This window comes from Lactuca sativa, chromosome 1 (assembly GCF_002870075.4).
Source record: "Lactuca sativa cultivar Salinas chromosome 1, Lsat_Salinas_v11, whole genome shotgun sequence".
Taxonomy (NCBI): domain Eukaryota; kingdom Viridiplantae; phylum Streptophyta; class Magnoliopsida; order Asterales; family Asteraceae; genus Lactuca; species Lactuca sativa.
Genome location: NC_056623.2, coordinates 74,290,495 through 74,310,416, shown reverse-complemented (window position 1 = coordinate 74,310,416; position 19,922 = coordinate 74,290,495). Strand labels below are relative to the sequence as shown.

Here is a 19,922-nt window from a genome sequence, read left to right as displayed (position 1 = left end):
TCGAGTCGTCGGTATTAATCTTTCGTGAATTATTAGTTTGCTTAGGGGTGGAATTGGTACGGTACCGACTTTTTTTTTTCTTCAAACCGCGTACCGTACCAACTATAGTTGGTACGAGAATTTAACTACCAATATCGTACCAACTATACTTGGTACCAGTTTATTTGGCTACCAAAAAATTTGGTTGGTACATATTGGTACTGGTATATACCAAATGCTTTAACTAATTTTTATATTTGAAGAGTTTGACACATGATTAACTATATTAGGCTTAACATTATAATCATCATCCAACCCAACGGTTAGAAAATTTTCCATAATCAAAAACAAATTAAACAAAAAAATTGACATTGATGTTCAGTACCTTTTATATGCATATAAAATAAAATAACTATCATGCACAATACAAAGTAAATGTATTCAACTATGACGTTGTTATATAGTAACTATATCGCTGTCTCACCGTCGTTATATATAAAGAATTAACAAAAAAATATATACTAGTCTAAGAAGTGATTAGTTAATTGTTTTTGGTTTTCTTGTTTTGAATAATATACAAGTAATCGAGTACTGTATACGTAATGTCAAACTTGCTACTCTTAATTGAAACATATATATATATATATATATATATATATATATATATATATATATATATATATATATATATATATATATATATATATATATATGAATTGGTTGGTACGGTACAACCGTGGTATTCAAATTTTTATACCGTTACCGTACCAAGTTTACTTAATTGGTATGGTAATACCGACCAAACGTATTGGTTGGTTCTCTATGGTACATATTTGTCAGCCCTAAGTTTGCTTGGTTAACCTTTTAAAATTTATGAATACAATCTTGTTTGACTAAAAATATATAATATCATTTACGGGTGTAACCGGTACCAGAATCAGATCAGACCGCAAGTAATATATTAGAAGAACCAAGAACAGACCAAATAATTTTAACATGTTTGAATCGGTTCTGATTCTGTTATATTGAGAACTTCTAAGAGCGAACGGTATGTGCCAAAACGAGTAACGACGAGGGTGATGTGGCCGTTCTCGACGCCGTCGTAACGAGGGAACACCCCCCCCCCCCCAACTCGTTGCATCTCGTCGCCCGGTTCTCGTAGCCATGGAAACGAAGTGTAACGCACAAAAAAGTAACCGCTGTCACTTTAGACCGTTTGAAAACGGTCAAATTCAAAAAAAAATTACCTTTTTACCTATATATATATATATATATATATATATATATATATATATATATATATATATATATATATATATATATATATATATATTTCAAATTTTTATAAACCTTTCTCTCATTCTCTCTATATCTTATACACATATTTTCTTTTAAAATTTCAAAAAATGGAGCAAAACCCAAACACTCCCCTCCATCATCAAACCCAAACACAACCTCACCTTTCGGATTTGCGGGGTATGAAAATTATTTCAACATTTTTCCGTCTCAAGGTTCACCACAAATCCCATACCAAAGCGCCACTTTCAATCCCGCTTCACCGCCACTGCAATTTCCTAACTCACCTTACGTTCAACAAAGTCAATTTGGTCAAAACCCAAAAAAAAAATTCTCTACTTTTGGTTCGATGCAACAAACAACCAACCAACCATCGCCTACAACACAACCATCAGTTCAAGTGGAAGCGGGAAGTAGTAAGAAAGGGAAAGGAAAATCAAAAGGGAAATCAATAGCGGTAGAAACAGAAAATGCAGACGTTCCACAATGGTGGACACCGGAGGAGGAAAACGCTTTGACGGCGGCTTGGTGTGCTACTTTAAAAAACGAACTTCGCAGAAATGGAATGAAAAAAGGAGTTTATTGGGGGGTGGTGCTCGACAAGTTTCACGCGATTTTAAAGAAAAATCTGTATCGCAACAATGACATGTTGAGCAGCAAACGGGGTATGATAACTAAGCGGTGCAGCAAATTCAACGGTATTTACAACCGGCTTGAGGTGCAACAACAAAGCGGAACCAAGGACTTCGATTTGTTCAAATCTGCTAAGGAACAATATCGGGTTGAAATGGGTCATGTTTTCGACTTTGAAAAATCATGGGAATTGTTGCTAGCGGATCCAAAGTGGAATAAAACGCCTACATCGTCGGAGGTTCAATCCAAAAGGTCTCGCAATTCTAGCTTGGTCGACGTGTCGGACGCACGGACTAACATCGACCTAAACGTCGACGACGATGAGATCCCGGATGATATCCAAGAGATATCCCCACCACGACGACCGCCCGGATGCAACAAAGTGAGGCGCGCTGCAAAACATGTGGAGGAGGTGGAAACGAGAGCAAAAGAAGCGGCGGAAATGAGAGCGAAATTCGACGAACACAATTTATTAATAAAAGAAAAAATGAGTTGAAACGTCGTCATTTGGAGTTCCTGGAAAGGCAAGCACGGGAGAAGTAGGAGCAAAAAGTTAGGGAACTAATGACACATCAACTGTCAATTTTTCGGACGAGCGAGGAAGGTTTGGCACCTGCTGGTCTAACGGTGCTACAAGCGATGAAGGTACAAATTAGGAAGAAATATTTGGGTTAATTAGGATTGTTATGTGGTTTTAGTAGTAATCTGAATGATATTTTAGTTATAATACTAGTTGTGACACCCGTATATTATACGGATTGATTAAAACAAAATGTTACGGAAAGTTTATTTGAATATGAAATTTGAAATAAGTAAAAATTATGAAAAAAAAACATGCAAAAAAATTTAAATTATGTGTTTAGTTGTGAGACACATGTATTAAACATATTAATTATAACAAAATATTAAATACAAATGTTTAAACAATAAATTTATTTAAAAATGAAATTGAAGTTTGAAATTTGAAATTATTATAATCATTATGGTATGTTTAATTTATGGAAACTAAAAAATAAAGTAAATGACAAATGGAAAATATATATCTTAAAATTATGATAAAATGACATGTGTCATAATGAATAAGAGAATGACATATGACAAAAATTATTTTTATTTATTAGAGAGGATTAGGTTTAAAATTATGTTTTTTTTAATTGTAATCGTAATTTTAGATTTTAAATATTATGTCTTTTTTTTTTGTTTTTAAAATTTTATTTTTTATGAAAAAATATATTCATGTTAGTGATTAAGAAAATGCAAAAAAAAAAACGAAAAAGTAAAAAAAAAAAAATCCAATTTCGGAAAAAAGAATAAAAAAGAAAACATATTATTTTCAAAAAGTTGGTGTTGCATCTTGTTGTCATTTCCCCACATAGTGTTATAACACCACTTGATTATGTGGCATGTGAGGCGACACAACTTGGAGTTGCACCTTGTTGCCTACACCTAATGCTCTAAGAATGTGTTCGGTCTTGTAACTGAAATAACCAAAAACCAAGAATGATTGATTGGAAGAACCGAGAATCACTGAATACCCCTGTCCGGTTCCGATTCGGTTTTTCACTTAAAAAACTCATCCCTGATACTATTAATTGAATAGACATGTTATTCATTAATGATTTTATTTTTCAATATTCTTTAAAAAAACAAATTAAATATACCAAAATTATAATGTTTAACTTCTAAAAACCGATATTCATATCAATCAAAGAAAAAAAGGTAGTTCCTAACATACTCATGAATTATTGTTCCTATTTGAATATGGTCATATATACATGTAAGGAAAAAGATACATATAAATTGTGAGGACGCATAAGTTAAGGTTATGGAATCAAAATATTCGGGGAAAAAAAAAAGAAAAAAAGAAAGAAAGAAGAAGATAGATTTGAGAATGACAATAGGGATGTTTGTGGAAAGGTATCATCGCCTCTATTTTGGACATTCGTGACAAGGGGGTGAACATGGATTCCATGCTTGTCCTAGTGACTTACTAACTTAATCAATAAAATGTTGTTAAAAAAATAGTACATTTTATTAAACCCCATAAAAAGTATAATCCAATTATAAATTTACAACAAATTATTTGCATTTGCTTGGAGAGAAAAGTTACAAAGTACAACATTTATGTCACCAAGTCTTTTTTATCAATTGACTCGAGACTTAGCAGCTTGAAGCATTTCGATTATGAGCGTCTTCACATCCCTACAAAATTTGAGAAATTAATTCCAAAAACAAGAAACTATTATATCATCATGTATTGAGTTATTTTACAAAAACTTAAAAAAGCAAAAGAAAAGAAGTTCAATCAAAATTTTAACAATTTTGCAATGCTATGAAATTTTAAAAAATCAAATTTTTTAGTGATGAGGACCACTCAAAAAACAATTTCACAGTTCCATTTTGTTAAAACTCTTACCCCATTTTCTGTCATTTTTAAAATATTCAAACTTTCTTTCTCTTATTTTATTTCAGTGTCTTTCTTACTCTTTTCCCTTTAACGTTTCTTCAAATATTTTTTGTGTACAAAATTACTAAAATGCCCATGAATATTCTTCCATTAATATAACAATATGTTAAACGACATGACTCACTTTCTTTCTTCAGCACGTCTAGGGAACGGAATCCGAAGCTTAAAGTTGCTATTTTTATAACCAGCCTACCATAAAAATATAAAACAAAAATAGTAAAAAAATTAAATTTGCATCATGAAACTAAATAATAAAAAATGGACTTCAAACCAGAAACCAAAAAGAAGCCTATACCTTTACATTGAAGCCGAGGCTATCAACATCCACCATGTTTGCATAATCCACCTATAAATCCAAGTAAACTTCACTAATCTGATAACTTTAATAAGGACTAAAAATGAAAAATATAAATATATTATTTTCAAACTACATGGATTATGTTTGCAGATTAATCTTTATTTAACACAAAATGTTAATAAAAATTACCGGAATTGATGTCGAGTGTTGAACTATAAGTTTTGTATCATTTGAATGGTCTTTATTCATGTGAGACTACAATGAAAAAAATTATTAACTTATTTAATTAAAACTTCAACGAGAATAAAAATAAAGGAGAAATTATTAAATGGCATACCGTTATAGGCTTAGAAAACTGATAGATTTGATCCACTTTTGCCTCTTTGAAATCCTTGCTTGTAAACTCTGTTACCATTCTCAAATTTAAGAATATATAAAAAAAAATCATATTTCTTGAATAATTTTAAATTTAATACTTTAAATTTCAGATGGACAAACAAACCTCCTGATCTCAACAAAGGAGTGGCAGTGCCAGAAACAAAGGTTACAGAGTTAGGTTCAAAGCGAAAAAATTGGAAGTCAACAAAGTCAACCTTCATGATACAAAAGTCAAAGCCTCAAATTAGGGCAAAAGTGCAAAAAAGAATTATATTATTTAAAACTTAAAAAAAAAATGTTTACCAAAAATGCATCTTGGTGTTTTGCGAAATATGATGTACGAATACTTTCTTTTTCTGTTTCAGGAACCTATAGAATTTGATTGAAAAGATTTCCATTTTTCAGTGATTAATTTAAAGAAAAATTATAAAAGAAAAGAAAAGTTTCAAGAATTGGGGAATGTGATAGGCTTACAGAAACAGCAACACCATGTAAGTGTATGATTAAATCTGTTATATCTTCCGGATCTTTAGATACACGCAATGAGCATTTAGGATTAGCCAAAAGTGCCTGCAAAAATAACAAAATTATAAAATTGAACATTTGAAATTGCTAAAAATTTGGTAATGAGTAGAAAAGACGATCAATATAGGCAATGTACTTTATTTGTTATATATAGCTATTATCTGTAAGAAATGCAAATACTTTATTTGTTAAATTTGAGTTTTGTTTACAACCTTTGTATGAGATGCCAAATTACTGAGTGCTAATATTGGAGATCCGTTGGTGTCACATGCAAAATCAACTGTTGATCCAGAAGGATGACCCTCATAATTCTGCATAATACATGATAATTATCTGTTTGATGATACTTAGTATTAAAAAGCACCTCCAAACACCAATGGAATATCTAATTACTTCAATGGAGTGATTATCTATTTGCTAATAATTAAGTTGTAAGTAAGATTTCTCCATCATACTTCCTAATTTAACTAAAACAGGTTAAGAATCTATTATTAAATTGAACATCTCGATTTGTTTGAATAATAAATGAAAATCATGAGAGATTTATGAAGAAAAGCCTTGTTTTATGAGTGATCTGAACTGAAAGTACTATTTGGAAACAGAAAATTGAGAAGAACCTGATCGAAAGTTAAAAGTATGCCACGAATGCTATGATGAAGGATAGTCCTGACTTCCTCAATGGGAGGGAGTCTAGTAGCCTTCTTCTACAATAACAAACAAAGCACTTGTAAATTACACAACAAACATCCATAATTTTTTAGAAATGAATACAAACACACACACACACACTGAGGAAACAAATTCATGTTACGAAAGTACCTGATGAGCTTCGATCAGCTGAAAAACTTCATCAGTAGCATCACTCTAGTAAATCCAAAGGTCAAACAAGAACGACAAACGATCATAATTAGGAAAAACAGGCGTAATTCTCTAATCGTTTCCATAACATAGCAAAGTTGATTGAACGTTGAAAATTAGTTTTGATTCGCAACTAACAAACACGAATGGATCATATTCTGCAATCTGAACTTTCATCAAACCGAAAGAGAAAAAAACAGAAGGAATTGGAAAACAAACGAGTCACCTGTGAAGGAGTTTGGGTGGATGACGCCATCGCGGAGAGAGGCAGGGGACGACGGCTATCGGTGGGGGGTTTTTGTAGAAGACGGTAGGAAAAAAGAGGAGTTGAATGAAGTAACGACTACGATTTCGATCATGTTGGATTAAACTAAAGTTAATAATTTACTAAGTCGAATATTTAATTAAATAATAGTCTTATTTTAGAAAAAAAAAAAAAAAAAAAAGTTTGACTATGGGCCAGGGGAAACTAGGTCCAAACTGCACCACTGAACCCAATTTTTGTTATTATTATTTAAAGTTACTTAAAAAAATAAATATCGTCTATCATTGTTTATGGCAGAAAGTCCAATTTTATAACAACTGTCGTAAAAATATTACTATCTCCGTTCCAAATTGATATTCCACTTTTGAGTTTTGAAGTCGTTTTTCTTCGATTTTGACCTTAAATATTTTTGTTTTTGATAGATAATATTTGATGTAAAATATATGAATGAATTGTATTTTAAATGTTTTTTCATTGTTATAAGTTTTATCAAGTAATATATAACACAAATAAAAATATTTAATGTCAAAGTTAAAGAAAAAAGACTTAAAAAGTCAAAAGTGGACTTCTGAAACAAATTATTCTTTCATTTTTCACTTTTCACCTTTCACTATAAATATTAAGTAGTTAGGTAAATTTTTTAAGATCAAAAAATGTTATCTCGCGTGACTTGTAATTTAAAAAAATTTAAAAAGTAAATTCGTTTGTTTATAAATTAGTTGTGGCACGTTAAATACAGTTTTAACCGTTTGATATGAACTAGCTGTGAGCCCTGTGTGTTACACGAGTTGATTTAAAAAAATATTAAAAATTAAAGTGTAAACAAAAAATATTTTTTTAATATTTTTTAATGTAAAACTTTAAAATAAGAAAGAAAGAAATATATTTATTACAATTTAATATCATATATATGATATTTAATAATTTACATATATAAGTATATGATTTTAATTTTAAAAATTGAAACAAACCAAAAATTGACAAGTGGATAATATTTATTTCAAAAATACCACAAAATGACAAGTGTCAAAACTCATGAAAGATTGACATGTGGCAGAAAAACCTTCATTTATTAAGGAGGATTTTTTTTTAGTTTGTCCTAACCATTAAATTAATTATATTTCATTTTACTTTCCAATTATAATTAAACTTTAAATCTTTATTATTCATTAACTAATTATTTTTTTAATAAATATTAAATAATATTTCATTTTAATGTTTGATATTAACTATTAAAATATTAATTATAATATAATATTTTTAGTATTTTTATAAATTATAACTATACAGGTAAGAATTTATCATCTTTCCATATGGCTTTTTGTGACACTGTATTTTGCATAAATACTCATTCTCTTATAAATATTTTTGGTTAGGATATGTCCGTAGAAATTTCATCTTCTCGTATTTTTCGCTTCCAATTAAACTAGATTATGACCCGCGTAAAACACGGGGAACATATAAAAAATACATATAAAAGTATAAAAAGTTGGCACAATAATTAAAAAGAAAGTAATAGAAATAAAATTAGTTTTATTGGTAACATTGAAAAAAACAATGAAATGTTTGAATGTCTATAACCAATTAATGACCTCTTTGTAAACAACGTTTTTTGTTTTATTAGTTGGACGATTTTGTCACATATGAGTACCTTCAATACGATATCTTTTTAATTTATACTCTTCTCAGGTTCGGAAACCAATGTCAGTTGTCTTTTTTCTTTCTTGTTGATGTATCAATTAATGCAATACAAATTGGTGCTACATTTGGAGTTTTTAATGCTATTAGTCGATTTGCTAATGATCTTCTAGTAAATTCATATTTTTTTAAAAAAATTACAACTTTTTATATTTTCTTCGAGTTAATGTTTTATTGATTTGTAATAATAATAATATGATTGGTGTAGGAGGGTCCTTAAACACTTGTGGGAATTACATTTGACTCATTGCAATAGGTTATTTATAAAAAAAATAACCTTTTATAAAGAATTATTCTTTCAAGCTCTTTTGCATTTTTTATTGCAGCTATTGATTTTTTTAGTTCCAGACATATATGATGTTTACACTCCTATCCTCTCTGATGTTATTGTTCAACTTTCTAAGGTGATGAAGCTACCAAAGACTAATGTTGACGATCATTGGACATTAGCAAATAACATAAATGTTTTTTCAAGAATCCTGTAACTAAATCTATTTCTAACTCAAGTTACGACAACACCCTTGTGTTTGTCTATCATGTGTATATCATAAAATTTATTAAGGGTACTAGTACCAATTTATACATATCTCTACATATAATTCAATTTTAATCAAGGGACAAAGTACTCTTTTTTCTTGAGTTGGCAAAAAACTTTAACCTGGAAAACACGAGTGCGGCCTATATGAAAACTGTCAAATGTTCTCTAGAATCTGAAATGTTATAAGTTGTCTTTGTAGTTGAATTATCTGTTATTTTTCATTTTCATTTAAGTTCTTTTTGGGATTAAACAAAAGGAAAAACAACATAATTTCGTTGTATGAAAATAATTCGGAGTACAATGCTACAATTGGTATTAAACTCTAAAATGATAGCTCATAACATTGGCCTAAGTCATCTAATTTTGTATCATACACTAAAAGAACATATAAAAGAATAAAAAAAACAATTGCAATGAAAACCTTGTTTTGTGTACCAATAATTTGGCATAAAACTCAATAGTTCTTGAATATAGGAAGAGTCTACTCTTCAAAAATGAAATTGGAAACTATAATAAGGAACCAGTTCGTGTAGATGTGCAGTCCATAATCAAATCCAACCGTCCGAGTATATGTGAAGGGCTAATTTTCTCATGGAGAGCATAACAAAATCAACGATGAGAAATTCATTTGGTGGCAAGTTAAAAAGCTTTTTGAATGTCGAATTCCTATGAGGTGACTTCATATTGAGCTGTCAAGAAGTTAGAATAATTTGTATAGATGTGCAGTCCATAATCAATACTCCTATAATGCAAAAGTTAAAAGATTTAAAAAAAAATGAAAATAAAATGCCCTAAAAAAGAAGTGTAAAAGGGTCATTTACCAAACTTTAGATGGCTACAAAAAAGAAACGCTCTTTGTTCATACTTACTTCACACATACATCATTTTAATAATGAAAATGTCAATTTACCTATAAGGAAATTAAAAATAAATAAATAAGCCAAACCTAAGATCCTTTTTGACAACATATGCATCCGACTTAACTATATTGGATCTTGGAAAGCAAATATATTGGTTAATGCAAGTGAAGCATATGCAATTGATTTTCCAACATCCATTTTTGGGTAACATCCACTTTCATATCCCTTTTACACATACTTCGGCTCTCATCATGCGCGATTCTTGCTTCTCTTAAAAAATACAAAGTTATACAACCATATAAATCAGATAATAATTGCACTTTTAGAAAGCATGTATATTATGGAATAAGGTTAGAACACGTTCGGTCTTCAAATGTAAGAATCTTAAGAATGACCTAACTACAAAGATTCTCAAGTATAGTGTTTCACGGTTGGTTTTTTATTCCAGTGAAGGGCATTGTATCTCATTACCTCGATGATATATTACCTAAGAAAGTAAGAAATAAGGCCAAATGGAACTTGATGGCAAAACACCATTCTTTGATTGGTTATACTGAAAAATATATAAATTTTATAAATTCTTAGAAGTGGATATATTTTGTTTTGATAATCAACCTTTTATACATAAAAATCTCAAATCTTCCCGATGATGAACTTTGATAGTACATGGTCATTACAATTTTTTTTTTGTCTCAATAGCTTAAGCATCAAATAACGGCTTAATGATATGAATATAAACTGAAGAACTACATACAATACATACCTAATAACCTCAAATGCTCCAGAGCTTTAAAAAATTTTCTCACACTTCTTCTCTCAACTTTTGCATATTGACGGCATGTCTTCAATGGGTTGAAGCGCTTCAAGACTTATGAAATTGTTCATAATCTGTAATGATAACTTAATACTTTTTAATCTTAATCCAAATATAAATTTTATTCGAGTACCTACAAAACTACATTATGGTGTCCCTACTTTATAGTATTAGCAAAATAAATAAAAAAAATTCATACATTTTTTGCAACTTTTTCATAAATTGCATGAAAAGATCTATCAATTTTTTCTGGTCAAGGATTTAATCTCCCTCATCATACCAAAATCATAGTATATTAATGATTCATGATTCATCCGAGCCAATTGCAAGGTTTCTAGGATGAAGATCAACATGAAAGAAACTGGTTGGAATCTACATAAAATAGGAAAAATATATTAAAAATTCAGTAAAAAATAAAAACATTTTTTTAATGAGTGTGTTCATCTGAGTGTTGGGCGTCTTATTTTGGGAGTTTTTCGATACTCTTTTTTAGTCCAAAAGAAAAGTTCTATTTTATTTTAGAGGCAAAATTAAAAAATTATTTGACCACTTCTATTTTTTATGATTATACAGATAAATGTTGACCACTTTTTTATATTATTTTACCAACTACTCAATCAATCTGAACTCTGGATAACTCACCTAATATCTTTTGACGACAACTTCTTTGTCTATTCTATCATTTTCTACAACAAAAAGTAAATACAAAAAGATATATATTTAACTATCATATTATTTGTTCCATCACTAACAACAACAAAAAATCTAGCAAGAAACATATTTGAAGATTAAATTGCTACCTAATGCAAATCGACTCCTTTTTTATTCCCTTTTTTTGTTTATCTTCATCTGCTGATACCATAAAAAAATGGTATTTGCAAGATGGTGTTAGATGTCCTTAAGGTAGTGAGTGAATGCTAGTTGACATCAAGAACACATATCATAATTGTGTTCAACAAAAACCCAAAATCAACATCAAGATAGCCGTGAAGAAAATGGTGAAAAAAATGAGGGAAAAGAAGAAAACAGTAACAAAAATCATATAAAATGCAAAGCAAAATGTTAGAGTGGTGCAGAAAACAAACTTATTAATAAATCAAAAAGACGAACGCATTAACTCTATGTGTATGTCGTCTTTCAAGTTTCTGCAACAGATAGAAAGAGGGAAGCGAAGAAGGAGCGATGATTCCCCTAATTCCTGAAAGCAAGGGTAGAAATTAGGTTTTTTCATCAAATTGAGAAATAAACACCAGAAATCGAAACATAACAAATCAATTATAAGTTGTTGTGCGGAGAAACAAATAACTAACTGGAAGAAGGAGAGCCCTAAAGTGAAACGCAAGAAATATGAAGAAAGGGAAGGAGACGAAATAGATGAGTGCTTGCGGTTGCGATCATAAGATGAAAGGGATTCGAGGTTACATAAGAAGGAATCAAAGAGATAAGATTATGGATTGTCTGCGTATAGAGACATGGCAAAAGAAATTGTATCTGGATTCGAGATCGTAGAAGGGGGGAATCGATTGAATCGTTATGAAAGAAGAGGTACACATCATTTAAATTAGTGGGAGAATCTTTCTTATGTATCTTCCAGCACCATTGATCTTCGTATTTTCTTCCCTGCAATAAATTGAAAAGAAAATAATGATTGTGTTAAAGATTTTCAAACCAGAGCAAAAGTAACGGGTAATGATGAGTGGGGTTAACCAAATGATGATGTCATTAATAAATTTCCTAATTTTAAAAATAATTTTATTTTTGGTGAGATTTATTTGTTATTAATAGATTTCATAATTTTAAAAATAATTTTATTTTAGGTGATATTTAATTGTCATTAATAGATTTCCTAATTTTAAAAATAATTTTATTTTTGGTTTAGGGGTGTTTGACTTAGCTTTTTAAGGGCCAAAAGATCTTTTTGGAAAAGTTGCAAAAAGTCAGGTTTTCCTGACTTTTCCAAAAAGTTGATTTTCCTTCTATCAAAAATCCAAAAATAGGTTTTAAAATTGTTTTGCCAAACATCTTTTGGCTTCTATCTTTTTCTAAAAGATCTTTTGGCTTCTCAAAAGCTAAGCCAAACACACCCTTAGATTTAATTGTAATTAATAGATCTAACGGTAGAAAATGTATGAATGAAACACAATCAATGACTCGGATTGTTGAAAATGATGTCACAAAGTTTCTCTTTTAATAATATTTAAAGATTTTATTTTTGGTGAGATTTAATTATCATTAATAGATTTTCTAATTTTAAAAATAATTTTATTTTTAGTGATATGTAATTGTCATTAATAGATTTCCTAATTTTAAAAATAATTTTATTTTTGGTTTAGATTTAATTGTAATTAATAGATTTCCTAATGTTGAAAATAATTGTCATTAATAGATTTCATCAAATTGGTGGACCAAAAAAAAGGTTGACTAAATGATGATGTCAGCATAACGATCTAACGGTATAAAATATATGAATGAAACACAATCAATGACCTTGATTGTTGAAAGTGATGTCACAAAGTTTCTTTTTTAATAATATTTAAAGATGTATTTGCCATGTAATATTTCATTTTAAAACATTAACGTATGTGTATAAAAATGACAAATTTAGATGAGACCCTTATAATGCATTTCATATTGATAGTGATATAAATTAATTATCTTAGAAAAAAAAAAATCAAAATGGTCAATGATTTGAGATAGTTTAAGTTTCTAGTCTTTTGGTTGATTTTTTACACACACGTTACTCTATACTTAAATTTATATTTTTCCATCGACTCCTAAAACCATTAAGCTACATTCCCCTTTGGTGACAACAACGAAAAGCTAGTTCAGTCTTTTGGTTTAAATCATAAAAAGAAAGTTTTATACGAAAAGCTAGTCCCCAATTGATATGGTTATATATTGTATTCCAATACATGTATTGGAGTGCAAATAGAACAATAATTGTAACTTTTTGTTAACCAAAAAGAGACGAGTATCACTCTCACTTCCAATTCAAAAGTCATGATACTACTTATATAAAATAACCTAGAAAGTTAGATCGATCTAGTCTAGTTTTTTCATGTGTTGTCATGTGTAACAAAAACAAAGTAAAACACATGGATACTAAAATGTGCAATCAGCATGATTGTATTAAGATCAGAAGCTTATAAGTCATGGAATATGATCATCTAATTTCTATTCTAGACACAAAAATCTTCATGGATGACAAGCTTGTAATTCAAGTGACTGTAAATCAATGAAGATAAAGGATGAACCACTCATGTAGAACAATAGTAGACAGAAAGTAATCCGTACAAAAATGGGTTTTAAATTCCAAAGTGCATCAAAAATCCCAATATAAAAAATTATAACAAATTGATCTTTCAAAGAACATCATGATTCCCACTGTCCAAATGCCATAGAATCAATGATACAATATCAATTTGGATCAACAATTGAATGATTAGGCAATCAAATCAAATTTAGTTCTAAGAATTATACCAAGTTCCAATCAACTTAATTCAACAAAAACGATTGTTCCCAACTTGCATCAACCCTAAAAATCAAACTTATTTCAATTCTGCATCCGAATAATGTTAAGAGTATGGAATCAAAAATTATATATAACATTGTAGTACAAACAATTAACAAAAACCGATCAATTTAAACGGAAATCAGAATGATATAAAGCAAATCCTATATACTTATTATCACAAAACAATTACTAGATGATTCACCTTACAATTTTTCAGGAACTAAACGACATCGAAGAAATTATACACGAGAGGAGGAGATCACATTACATAGAACTGGAGGATTCACGGATCAATCGGAGTGCGAATCTTCATCAGACGAGACGGAGGAGGAAGATGAGGAAGAGGTGTAGAAATTGGTATGCGGAGGGAAACAGAAGAAAGTCCAAACACAAAGGGCGAAACGGCGAAACTGTTGAAAGGGGAAGCAGAAGAGGAGATGGAGAACTTGTTGGCTGTGTAATCTTTCGGGGTTACAAGCTATGTACTGGCATAAATCGGCGGAGATGTTGGCCACAGCCACCACCAGCGGGCTGTTCATCACCATCGTGTTCGTCGATCGGAAGCGGTTGGAGGTTGTGGGGAAAGTTGGGTATTGGAGATGTGAGATTACGGCTAAAATGATGATAACAATTGGGAAAGCATGGAGTGACGTCAGGAAACCGCTACTAATTATTAATTTTCTATTATTTTTTTTAAACTGTAATTTAGAGTAAATTACACATTTGGTCTAATGTCTTTTTGTTTATTAAATGATTAAAATGTTTTTGTATTTGTTTTTTGTTTTCTCTTATCTTTTATTTACTTATTATTATTTTCTTCTTATAATTTATTATTTGCCCCACATACCTCACACCAAACACCCACACAATCTCCAAACCCACCATTGATACATCGATTAGGGAACCATAGCCTCCACCACTACTAGCATCATAGCCTTTGTAGGTGATGTGATTGAAAAAGAGAGGGATAGAAACAATCAGCGTTTTCAATCGACAAAAAGAGAGAGGGAGAGACTCATTGTCGTGCAAGAGAGAATGATTATTGGAGATGGTGATCGATAAATAAATAGGGAGAATCGTCATTGTAGATGATTAAGAATGTTTTGTCAAAGTTGCGACTATGGATGTCAATGATGGGGACGAGGATTTGAGCTAAATAAGACAACAAGATTTGGAGTGGGAGTTGATACAATGAAGATGGGTGGATGAGGTACCAATGAAGGGGTTTGTAGTTTCCGATGGGGTGAAGATTTGTAGTCGGTGTCGAGATAAAGTGGGAGTGAGACTGTAGTGGGGTGAAGATGAAAATAGTGAACGATTGCGTTAAACTCCATTTTTGTCTTTTTTTAAATAGAAATACCCCTATAATTTATAAAATGACAATGTAAAAAATGAAAAAATTAGGGATAATTTCATAAATTTATATGCATTTAACATATGGAAATCAACATTACCGACATAAGGACCAAAATCGCAAGAATTGTCAACCATGAAGACCAATTTTAAAATGGATGTAAAGATTGTCATAATTACTTACTAAGAAGGGTTTAACCTCGTGTAAGGACCAAAACCGCAAGAATTGTCAACCATGAAGACCAATTTTAAAATGGATGTAAAGATTGTCATAATTACTTACTAAGAATGGTTTAACCTCGAGTAATCTCTATAGACATTTCATAACTTAACTACATTTTAATATATGCTCAAATTAAATATCTTAGATTAATTTTGTAAAAGATAGTGAAAATGTCTTGAAGCCACGACTTGTATGGTATATCATTTTATATATCTTTTACATAACACAATAATAACAACGTAAAACATTTTGGAAAATGGGACTTCCCTAACTAGGGTTTTAGGGTCAGCTTTTACGCACTGAATAATCTTTCGTCGCAAAACATGAGGTTATGTCTAATGTCCTGGAGTCACTGCAGATAGGCCCGGATTAGAGCATAGGCGAATAGGGCATACGCATAGGGCCCATTTATTTTAGGGGCCCAAAGTTTTTTTTTTCTTTATATACACGATAGCCCAAAAAGAAACGGATGAAGGTCATCAATCGCTCGTTGACCACGCTCCACCAGAAGAGAAGACAGAAGTGAAGTCGATATCCAAAATCGTACAACCAATCGACCACCTCTGTGAAATTGTCCACCGATTTAGTAGCGTGCAACATAGTATCAACGTGTAGCGATTTCCATGTAAAAGCTTTCTTCTTTCTTCTTGTTCCAAGCCTTGAATTGGAATTGTCAAATCACTGAATTATCATATTACGAGGTTATGTTGATTGTTTAGTGTTAATCAGAAATCAGATTGTTGGATAGCAAATGTAATACTATTGATAAACTTTCAATAAATCAACATGATTTATGTAAGTTTTAATTTTCATGCCATTCCAGGTTACTCCTAGTTTTCCTTACCCAAATCTTTGAGTTTTTTTAGTATCTGTGAACACAATATCAGGGTTCTACCACTCCAGGTGTCACACCCCAAAACCAAGAACGGCGGAAACGTTCTGGGGCGGAGGACGTCATGTAAAGTATCACAACACAGTATAATAGTAAATAAGCAAACAACATCATCCATTGCATTAAATATATAATTTTAATACACGTGTGTTCTGTACAGTTACAGACACCAAAAATGTAAATCAAAATAATAAGATGAGTCTTGGATGCGCTCCATCTTCTCAAAAGCTGGCCTCGGTACCTATCTACTGACGACCTGAGAATACAATTTATTTTGAAAGAGTTTATCAGCATTAAGTTGGTGAGTTCATAAGTATTTTAGTGTCGGTGTTTGTTATCAAAACGTTTGAACATGGTTTTAACTATGAGTTTGTAAAAAGTATGTAAATGTTTGTAAGTGTTTGTAAAAGGTATGTAAATGTTTGTAAGTGTTTGTAAAAGTTTGAATCTCCTAGAAAAACCTATATTTTCTATTAAAGTAGCCTTCTACCAAGGCTTAACTGTTCCGTATGTTCATTTGTTGTAAAAATGTGTAATTTCCCAAGTGTAACTATCATTATCAAAATATAGTTTGTACATTAATGTTTAAGTGAAATAATCACTAAATATATGTAAAGGGTAAATTACTGTAGTACTGTAGTGTTGTATTATAGGAACTACTGTTGTACTAACTACCTTAAGCCGAATTTATATTAAGGTATCATGTGATTAATTGTACCATACTATCGACTGGAAAACACGACAAAGGTATGGTCGTAAAAAAAAGAAATGACGTTTGGCACCCGCAGACTTGCAGGTTCGGCTGTAACTAGCAGCAAGGTGTAGGATAGTCAATCCAGTATAGATCTATATGCAAACTCATGCTCTCCCTCCAACAGACTCGGGCTACAACTTGGGCCATGACATTTAAGGCATGCTCCGATACAGTGGATCACAATTCTGTCAATGTATATATGTATATGTAATGTACTGTTACTCGTTCTAGTATAGTTGTATATGTTCTCTTTCTAGTATAGTTGTATATGTTCTCTTTCTAGTATAGTTGTATATGTTATCTTTCTAGTATAGTTTTATATGTACTCATAGTAATGTAATGTATATGTTCTCATAGTAATAAGTATTGACTCATGAATGAATTGACTCATTGATCTAGCAATAGTATAAGTATGATCCTGTGCTACCCCGATGGTAGCTTACTAATGATGTAACTAGTACGCATGAATATGGAAGCACTTTTATGTCTATATATGTACACATGATATATAATCAATATTGAAACGACCTTCGGACGACTACCCGATATCCCACCAGACCACATCCAAATCGAGGAAAAGGAAACAGGGCGGACGGCCTTCCTAAGCCTTTTAAACATTGTTTATATAACTATACATATACAGGCATGCAATTTATTATAAGTATAACGAAGTTTAAGTAAAAGTATTTGATAAGTAAAAGAGTTTGTAAAGCAGTTTGAAGTAAAACAGTTTGATAAACAATTTGAATGGAAATAAAATCATTGGTTTTGTAGTTATTAATCACATGTGATTGATGTAATAACTATAATTATTCAACTTGTATTCCCTCCCATAAAAGCATTTAAAACATTTAACAGTATTTCAAAGGTTAATTAAAGGGGTATGAACTCACTTGTGGTGAGTGGATTGGATTGAAGTATCGGATACTGTGCTAGGTGGCAAACGGAGACTTGTACATACGCACGAGCCTAGTTATCATATAATGAACATATATATATATATATAACTAATTAGCCAAATAATAACTAATAAATTAAGTTGGGACACTCTAGAACATGAAAACACTTTGTATAAGTGTTATAAGTCCTAAGGGTTGCATCTAAGTTGTTGTGGGACAAGGCTAAAGGGGTTTAGGGTTCCAAAAGACCCTATATATGTGTTTACTCTTCATTAAAGCACACACAAGGAGTTTAGGATCGTAAACCCTTGAGTTTACGCCCGGAAGCTCCCAAACTTAAAGATTTTATGTGTTTTGAAGTGTTACTTGATTTCTAGAAGAAGTTATACTTGGTGGTTTAATCCTTGGGATAGTTTAGGGCATTAAGACACTCTTTTAGGAGTTTTCGTCCCAAAGGCCATTTCCTTTCGAGTTTACTACCGTAAAATCATATGGAAGTGGATATTTTTGTGCTTTCAAGTCCCAAACTCATGTAGGATAGGTTCTATACATTTATCTAAGGCTAATGAAGGCCTTAGGCACACATTGGTGCCCTTTTTTCATGTTTACGACCCAAGAGCCTTTTCCCTTAAAGATTACGGCTCTAATCTCTCTTTGGGAGGGGGTTATGATGTTTTAAGGTCACTCAAATAACTAGGAGTAAATCTAGGTAATTGTCCAAAGCTTTAGGAGTGTTAAAAGCACTCTTTGGTCCTTGTTTTTGGAGTTCACGATCCAAGAACTTCTTGGGCCGTGAACACCTAAATCTTGGTGTTCTTGAATGTTTTCTAGTCTCAAATACACCTACATATAAGCCTAAGATAGTTACTTAACAAGGGGAAAGGACTAGGTAGCATTTAAGCCTCATATAAGAGTTTACTCTCCAAGAACGTTCTTGGGCGGTAAACTCTCGAATCTCACAGTTTTGCTATGTAATCTATGTTATTAAGCACGTTATAAGCATTATAAAACAACTAGAAAAGTGTACTCACGATTTGGGATGAAAACCCGAAGATCCGAGAGAGAGAAAATTGATGTGTTTTGGTCATAAGACATCCTATGTGCTCATACAAACCCTAATGCTTGGATCTAGGTTTCTCTATTGTACATGCTTTGAATCCAAGACTATAAACCCTAATTCTAGCATATGGAAATCGATATTAACATATAATTAGGTTTAAGATATTACCTTGATTGTTATGTAGCAATAACAATCCCAATTCCTCCTTGAATTGACTTTGGAAGGCTTAGAGTCACAAGTGTCACTCCTCTAATGGTTCACAAACACCATAAGCAAGAGGATGAAGAGGAGAGAGGATGGAGGCTGCCCAAAAATGTGTGAAACCCTAGAAGGATGCTTGTCCACGTTTTAGGTCCTAAGGGGATCTATATATAGTGAGGCAATTAGGGTTATCTAACAAGGAAACCCTAATTTGGATGCTTAAGCCCTAAGCAACCCATGGAGCCCTTTCCATAAGGCCTTGGACGATCTCATATGGGCTTCCCCCATAGAATTCGTCCACCTTATAATAAAAGGCAATCCATGGCCCAAATTGCAATTATCTTATAATTACAATTCCAGTCCCTTAAGTTTAATTGATCTCTTTTAGTCACAAAACTAATTACCAATTAATTATTG

At 31.3% G+C, this 19,922-nt stretch overlaps 2 protein-coding genes across 3 annotated transcripts; one reads left to right on the top strand and one right to left on the bottom strand.

Annotated features, from left to right (window-relative positions):
* The first annotated feature begins 1,624 nt into the window (after window positions 1–1,624).
* On the top strand, window positions 1,625–2,404 carry LOC111900914 (uncharacterized). The gene has a single exon (XM_023896788.1). The coding sequence runs from the start codon at window positions 1,625–1,627 to the stop codon at window positions 2,402–2,404; it is 780 nt and encodes a 259-aa protein (XP_023752556.1).
* A 1,514-nt stretch (window positions 2,405–3,918) lies between these two features.
* Window positions 3,919–6,816, bottom strand: LOC111900806 (uncharacterized). 2 transcript variants are annotated; one of them, XM_023896701.3, is made up of 12 exons: window positions 6,661–6,816; window positions 6,396–6,440; window positions 6,194–6,280; window positions 5,789–5,887; window positions 5,526–5,621; window positions 5,355–5,420; window positions 5,176–5,257; window positions 5,011–5,078; window positions 4,863–4,928; window positions 4,671–4,721; window positions 4,500–4,564; window positions 3,919–4,110 (listed from the first exon to the last, which is right to left on the bottom strand). In XM_023896701.3, exons 1-12 carry the CDS (start codon window positions 6,688–6,690, stop codon window positions 4,053–4,055), a joined length of 813 nt encoding a protein of 270 aa, XP_023752469.1. In that variant the 5' UTR covers window positions 6,691–6,816; the 3' UTR covers window positions 3,919–4,052. The 2 variants fall into 2 exon arrangements, with proteins under 2 accessions (XP_023752469.1, XP_023752461.1); XM_023896693.2 differs by having other exon boundaries at window positions 5,176–5,266; window positions 6,661–6,815.
* Between the last annotated feature and the right edge of the window lie 13,106 nt (window positions 6,817–19,922).